The 7,356-nt window shown below is 45.8% G+C and overlaps 2 protein-coding genes across 2 annotated transcripts in view; both read left to right on the forward strand.

Annotated features, from left to right (window-relative positions):
- LOC142989065 (venom factor-like) overlaps window positions 1-1,216 on the forward strand; it is a gene marked incomplete at its 5' end in the record, with an annotated part of 30,951 nt that extends 29,735 nt beyond the window's left edge. The window contains 2 exons of the mRNA XM_076138444.1: window positions 132-279; window positions 602-1,216. Coding sequence (XP_075994559.1) covers window positions 132-279; window positions 602-746 — 293 coding nt within the window. The remainder of the gene's footprint in view (window positions 1-131; window positions 280-601) is intronic.
- A 100-nt stretch (window positions 1,217-1,316) lies between these two features.
- atpv0e2 (ATPase H+ transporting V0 subunit e2) lies at window positions 1,317-6,172 on the forward strand. The gene is made up of 4 exons (XM_076138445.1): window positions 1,317-2,038; window positions 2,698-2,745; window positions 3,243-3,341; window positions 3,471-6,172. The coding sequence occupies exons 1-3, from the start codon at window positions 1,935-1,937 to the stop codon at window positions 3,334-3,336; spliced, it is 246 nt and encodes an 81-aa protein (XP_075994560.1). The 5' UTR covers window positions 1,317-1,934; the 3' UTR covers window positions 3,337-3,341; window positions 3,471-6,172.
- The last annotated feature ends 1,184 nt before the right edge of the window (window positions 6,173-7,356 follow it).

Consider the following 7,356-nt stretch of genomic DNA (forward strand, 5'->3'; position numbering starts at 1 on the left):
TGACTGTAGTGTAACACTGATCCAAGGTGTTCTCCCCTCTTGTGGGACATTTAATGAACTGTCTGTATTTGGGGAGTTCACGGCTGAGTTCCAGTCATCAGTAACTCCAAACATCCCCTCTCACCATCCAGGCACAGAGGCTGGAGTAGAAGTGGGTCAGCAGCGACTTTTCATGTCTCTAGCATCCTGCAGAGACGATCTGAACCTCCAGCTGGGCTCCCTGTACCTCATCATCGGCCCCCAGGAGGACCAGTGGAAAGTGGACAGCGACACCAACAGGTAAGGAGCCGCCATGACCGGAATCTGAGAGCTGAGTGAGCAGATACATGGGGTTATCAGAACAATGCAAAGCAACAGAATCCAGTTCCTCTGCATAAGAAAGAGAAAGTCAGAGCTTCAGAATGTACATGGATCCATTTCATCCAAATGAAACCAGCACAGGACAAAGTTTGCTTCATGTGCTCCTCCCAGTAAACTCTGGGTCGTTTAAAGATGAAACGTTGATCGTGTAAACGCAGGTATCTGACATCATGACATCATGACCTGTGATGTAAACGTATCCAAAGTGACCAAGCCGTCGCTCCTCTCTGCTGTGTGTCAGGTTGATCTATATGTTAGGTAAGGACACCTGGGTGGAGCGCTGGCCTTCACCTGCAGACTGCACCAGGACGCCGGCGCTGCAGGCTAAATGCACCGCCCTGCAGGAGGCTGCGGCTGAGCTGTCCGTCAATGGCTGCAGACTGTAGAGCCGTCCTGTCAAACACGACACGACGTCACTTCTTACTCAGATGGGATCTCATGTAATGGGGCGCTGCCTAAACTCAGATCAAACTTTAATATTGTTGTTAAGTCTATCAAATACAGCAAAATGACAAAATCCAGATATTAATAATTGTATAGTTAATATAGTGTATCATACTCTTTCAGAGTACAGATCTGACACTTTTCTACATTCATGCAGTGGAATAATGGTCTGCTAAATGACTGAAAAATGGAAAAGGAATAAACAAATGAGCTCATTCTTTCTTAGGTTGTAGCCTGACTTATATGATAAAAACATGATGAAACAGTTTCCATCTCTTATTCCTACAGTTTGTTACAGGCGTTATTCTACTTTGAAGGCGGATCAGACAATTAAATCCAGATTGTATGTGCATATATTTCTGTACACAATGATGATTCACTTTCAAAATAAAATGATACAATTTTTCCTGTAGTGAGTCAATTGGTTGGTTTCTTAATCATTACGTAGTGCAAAAAAAACAACAACAATTCGCATTTTAGAGGCTTTTTACTGGAGTTCGAGACATTTAAAGTGTATGTGGCTGACATCTACTGGTCAAATCTATGTAGTGCACCCAAATCGAGGAGGCTGGGTTTTTTTTTTAACTGGCCCACCAACAACATTTGCACAATCGATGGATGGATTCATCAAACACTCACAGCGCTCCCCAAACCTGTAAGTGCGACATATATGTCAAATATGATATAAATATAACGTTTATATTTGAATGTTCACCAACACACCGTGACAACTTGTTTTCCTGTCATTCCAGAGACATGCGGAGGACGACAACCAACAAAAATCCATTGTTTTTCAGTCATTTCGGGATATTTTACATCCATTTGTTTTCTACTCTTTCTCTATTCCCATAGCAACGTCATAGTTCATGGATGAAAGTATCAGAAAAAACAAAACAGGCCTGCAACCTGCTGTCTCCCACGCTCATCCAATCACTGCCGCTGTAATCCTGACAGACAGCACTCTAAGCCAACCAGCAGCAGCCATTCTAAAAGCTCTGACCAATCATATTCCGCAGCGGCCGTGTTGGGCGGGAACTCAGCGAAAGCGACGGTCAGGCTCAGCGGCCATTGATGCTCTGCATTTGTGGCGTTAATTCCTCCGTCTGTCCGTGTTCCTTTCGGCCGCAGTCATGGTTTCTCACTCTCTCGCCCTTCCGATGATCTGCTTCACCACGCTATGGGGGCTGGTGGGGGTCGTCGCCCCGTTTTTAGTGCCCAAAGGACCAAACCGGGGGTAAGTGTCGAGCTCCCGTTATTAAGACTCAATGAATGGCGACCGGTTGGTTTCATGCGTTTATACCCGAAAGCTCGCGTGTTTGATTTGATTCCATTGTGCTTCAGTCACCTGTGCGTGTTGGCCGTGGGGATGTTTGTGTTGGATTTGTGCACCTGCGGTATGTGAGCGTGTGTAGTGGGGGATGGAGGCCTGTGCGTCAGCCTGCGTCCCTCCTCCATCACAGCAGCGTCACAGGAAGTCACCTCAATAGTAAACAGGAAGTGGTAAACGAATACTGATGGTTTTTTTCACAAACCGTAGATATGAAAGAATTATTTTAGGTCTTTTGACAACATGGACTCAGCTGAGAGTTATTAACCCTTCATGACATCATCTTTCTGCAATTGGATCATAATAAGGATCTGGAATATTTTTGTTTATTGTTTTTATTTTGCCTTTATTATTATTATTATTACTATTATTATTAGTTCTAACTTCACATTCAATTTCCTCTCAGTTGTTTGTAAAGTGAGACAAACATGTGTCTGTCTGCCTGTCTGTCTGAACACACTGTATCTGTTTGTGTAATTCAGCTGGTTCTGCATTAGTTGAGGGTGTGTGTGTTTCTTCTGTACTGATGTGTGTGTGTGTGTGTGTGTGTGTTCTCTCTCCTGCAGTGTGATCGTCACCAGTCTGGTCCTCACAGCCGTCTGCTGCTACCTGTTGTAAGTAGAGAGTCAGAGGCTGTGTGTGATGACATCATCACATGCATATTCACCTCACTGTGAGTGAGAGCAGGAGACTTTCAGTCTCAGGGTTGTGGGTTCCAGCCCCTGGTGCTCTCTGTGTTTATAAACGACTATAGAACATTACACTGAGCTACTGACAGATGACTGACAGATGACTGAAGTGTGACTGTACTGATTAGTCATGCAATACGGATTGAATTACTGTCAATATGTTCAATGATTGATTCACCAGGTCAAAGGTCAAATGTCTTCTGCTTCCAGATTTTAAAATTTAACAAGTTGAATAAACAACAAGCTCAGAAAGCAATAACATCAAGTAAACAAGCAAATTAAAGATGTTAAAGGATGAACAATAATCTCTCTCTCTCTCTCTCCCCTCTCCCTCCCCCCCTCTCTCTCCCTCTCTCTCACTCCTTTCTCTCCCTCTCTCCCTCTCTCTCTCTCTCTCTCTCCCCCCCCCCCCTCTCCCTCAGTTGGTTGATAGCCATTCTGGCTCAGACTAACCCTCTGTTTGGCCCTCAGCTGAAGAATGAGACTATATGGTATCTTCGCTACTTCTGGGAGTAAACAAAGTGAGTGACGTCACTGTTGATGTTGTCTGTTCATCGTAGAGCCACCTTTGATACTGGTAATAACATTAAACTCTCTCTCTCTCTCTCTCTCTCTCTCTCTCTCTCTCTCTCTCTCTCTCTCTCTCTCAGGGTGTGTGAGTGTTTCGATGTGATGCCTCTCATCATTCCTCCCCCCGCCCCCGGACCTCAGAAGTCATTTCCACACACCTTGTAACCACTCACACACTCACACACACACACACACACACACACACACACACACACACACACACACACACACACACACACACACACACACACACACACACACACACACACACACACAGACTCTACAGCATGGATGTCATTGAGTTTCGTTTGTGCTCTTCAGTAAAGGAGTCGCTCTGCTTCAGGCCGAGGTCATGAGAACTCTGTGATATTTAAAATGTACAGCTGATCGTTATGTTTGAGTGTTTGAGTGTTTGAGTGAGGGTGAGGGTTGTGACATAGTGTGTGTTTGTGTGTTCTCTCTCAGATGTACTTTAGTTTACACTGCTGCGTTTACATTTAATGTTTCTGCCATCAGGGAACAGGAATCTCTGCATGTTTGTATTTATTTGGTCTGCGGGCACCGATGTAAGTCAGCTGGAGTCACCTCAGTGTCCACGCCGCCTTCATGTAACCGCGTGTGTGTGTGTGTGTGTGTGTGAAGACTTCATTACTGCGACTCTTTGGGCTGCAGCCATGAGAATCTCCCGAAAGCTTCCAGAGCGATCCCCTGCTCTCAGCACCACTTCATTGTAAAGACTCCCCTCATGCACCCCCCTGCGGAGGTCCTTGTTGTCATGGTGATCTCATCGCCCATCTCAGTCCCCTTCCCTTCCAGCCGTCTCCTCCTGCTTGTTTGCAGACACTCCGTGCGTGTCGGCGGTGGATTGGACAGAAAGATTCCTCAAATCACAAACAAGGCGGGGAGGAAACCCTACACTCCAAATTTAGTAATTAATTTACAAGGAATAGTGAAAAATTATTACATTAAATACAAAATAGTGTTTCTATTCATATGTGCTCTGATTTGAAAAGTTTAGATTTGACCTGAGGACGCTGCTGGAGACACACAAGGGCGCTTTGCTTTCTCTGAATGTCTCAAGTCAAATCCTCTTCCTCTGGTGCAGAACGGGCCCCGGCGTGTTCCCTGGGCGGCTCCAGCTCCGGTGGAAAACTGTTTACCAGGTGATTCACCGATTAAAGAGGATTCTGTTTCCGTAGGCTTATGTCACCAAGGTCAGGGAGGAAATGTTGTCAACGCTCGCCACGTTAGAAGCTGACTGGAGGTAAATAGAGGATGGTACGTGGATTACGTCATTTATTTACCTAGCTACTGCCCCCTAGGGGTCAGACCATGTTAACTGAACTTGCCTCTAAATTGTGAAGTAGCTTGCAAGCTGTTCTGGTGTTAGCTTGACTGACCTTCCTCCTCCTGTCGCTTTAAAGCACAAGCGGCACCCAAACGTCATCTCCCAGCCGCCACCACCACGTCTACGCCCCTCCCCCCCTCCCTGTCCTCTCTAAAAACCACTTTGCTTCAGCCAAAAAGAATCTAAATCAATATACAGCTACTTTTTAGAAAGACCAAATTGCGTTGTATCTTGTCCCTCTGCCCTGTCCGTAGCCGTGGTGGTGACATGCGTTCACTTCAGGAACACTTAAGAATTCAGAGAGCAGGCGCGACCCACAGAAGTGTTTGACATTGATTGACAGCTACAGGGGGGCACCACAGACCACAGAGATGAGGGGGCCATCACACCCACCATTTGAGTTATTTATCATTCCAGCCTGTGGGGGAGAGCTCACACTGTTGTGCGCTCTCATTTGTCTCATTTAGTTTGACTGAAAGACATCTGAATACAGACACGGGCTTTTGGGGGCGGCAGTAGCTCAGTCCATGGGGATTCAGCTTGGGAACCGGAGGGTCGCCAGTTCGAGTCCCGTATGGTCCAAGTAAGTGGACTGGTAGCTGGTGAGTTGCCAGTTTGCCTCCAGGGCACTGCCGAGGTGCCCCTGAGCAAGGCACCGAACCCCCAACTGCTCTATGGGCGCCGTAAATGGCTGCCCTGCACCCCCTCTGTGTGTGTGTGTGATTTGAGGGGGTGCAAGATAAATTTCAATTGTGTGTGTTGGAAGTCGCTTTGGATAAAAGCGTCTAGCTAAATGATGAAAATTAAAGAAATTAAATTTCACGCCTTGAGAAATGTGTGTAAAATTGGCCAAACATTTGGAGAAAGGAGTTGAAATGGGAGAAGAATAAAGTAGAGCAGCAGTGCATGGGGTCGGCTCTCCCTTGGCTTTTACTGCAGGTTTCTAACGTCAGTGTGTGTGTGTGTGTTCATCAGCTCCTCACTTCTTTGTTTGCATCTGTAGTTGATTTGCATCACATTCTCATTTCTAACAAACCATGCAGCAGTGCAGTTTGTTCAGGAGATGAGCGTGGATGAATCATCAGAGAACAAATGGCATTGTTCTCACTGAAGGAGTGAATGATGACATCCCCCCCCCCCCACCACCAACACGCTGAGTGTGAACGCACCCTTTTGACAGATTCTCAGTTTTTTTGTGACTTGTTCCGTTCTTATGGTAACTGGCTTCTGCTCATCTGTTACATTATTCTTGCCACTATGGTCGGAGAGAAGAAGTAGATTTGGTCACCATGGTAACAAAACTGTAAATTTCCGATCTAATTGTTGGCGATACTGAGCAGAATTGGGATGTGACCTTGTATTAATGTGACGTCAATGATGTGAGTGGTGTTGTCTCATACGTGAAAGACCCAATAAATCTGATTCAGTCCTGTGTGACCCTGTCGCTCTGTCATCTGTCCCTGTGTGACCCTGTCGCTCTGTCATCTGTCCCTGGGTGACCCTGTCGCTCTGTAACTACGTCACTAATGACGAAAGACTTGCCTTCAAATAGGCATCGTCTCAAAAATACCAGCCAAGATTCTTTCTGTTTTGGTGTCAACTGGACTCTTTGGCTCCTCCCACCATGTGCTGTGCTGTGCTGTGATTGGACACACATTTGTTGTGTAACAGTAAATTAAAAAATAAACAACACAACTCGTCTGAGATAGTTTTCCCGATTTGGTTTGTTTATTTGGCCTCTGATGTTACATGTGTCCAAAAATAAAAGAGACAAATGATCCTGAAAGAGGAGGAGGAAGTCTCAACCTGTCTGATGCTAATTTGCTGGGCTGCACGTAAGGGGGGGGGGGGGGGGGGCACCTGGGAGGGACTGAGGCCATTTGATCACGTTACCGTGGCAATCAAGGACAAGGCGGGTACTCACAAAAGCATGTGGAGGCAAAGACGCATGCACGCACAGTGAGAACCTTGCAGAAAAGACCAGAAAACACAACTGGATCAGGGACAAGAAGCAGCCTTCACTGCACACAAGAGCTTCACTTAGCAGAGGAGGAGAGGAGAGGCCTGTCTGCCTGCCTGTCTGCCTGCTTGGAAATACTTAAGCTCAAACTGAGGTTCTATTTATCATTTAATCAAATTATTAAGATCATGGATGAAGGTGAGAAAAGTAATAAAAGCATTAACCAAGAACAGAATAATAAAATTAAAAAAGTAAAAGCCATGAATTATATACTTGTGTTTGCATCAGGGATCGTTGGGAATCCAGCGGTGGAATGGAGCATTCCCAACAAGGAATGAAGAGGAAAACCCTAGAAAGAACAAAGAGAAAGACAGAAGGATGGGAGGATAAACGGACCAATGGTGGAGAAAGAAGACAAGGGAGAAGAGAAACAATGAGATGGAGGGGAGAGGCTGGAAAGACGTCCATGCAGCTGCAGCCCTCCACATTGTACATTGGTACTGAACACAGTATCCACAGTAAATCACCTTTTTCTCTTTGGGGTTTGCACTTTCCTTTACTAGCTTTTTGGAAATCTGCTGTAAATGTGCACAACAATTGGCCTGAAAAATCCCTGTTCTCTCCCTGTCTTTGAAGGCACCACAGGGAAAAGTGCTGA

The sequence above is a fragment of the Genypterus blacodes genome, unplaced genomic scaffold (assembly GCF_046128005.1).
Source record: "Genypterus blacodes isolate CSIRO-AG114 ecotype Tasmania unplaced genomic scaffold, CSIRO-AGI_Gbla_v1 ptg000370l_1, whole genome shotgun sequence".
NCBI classification, from domain to species: domain Eukaryota; kingdom Metazoa; phylum Chordata; class Actinopteri; order Ophidiiformes; family Ophidiidae; genus Genypterus; species Genypterus blacodes.

Coding starts and splice junctions, on each gene's coding strand:
- atpv0e2 (XM_076138445.1), top strand. CDS start 1,935: ATGGTTTCTCACTCTCTCGCCCTTCCGATGATCTGCTTCACCACGCTA. Junction 2,039..2,697: donor CCCAAAGGACCAAACCGGGG/GTAAGTGTCGAG, acceptor TCTCTCCTGCAG/TGTGATCGTCACCAGTCTGG. Junction 2,746..3,242: donor GCCGTCTGCTGCTACCTGTT/GTAAGTAGAGAG, acceptor CCTCTCCCTCAG/TTGGTTGATAGCCATTCTGG.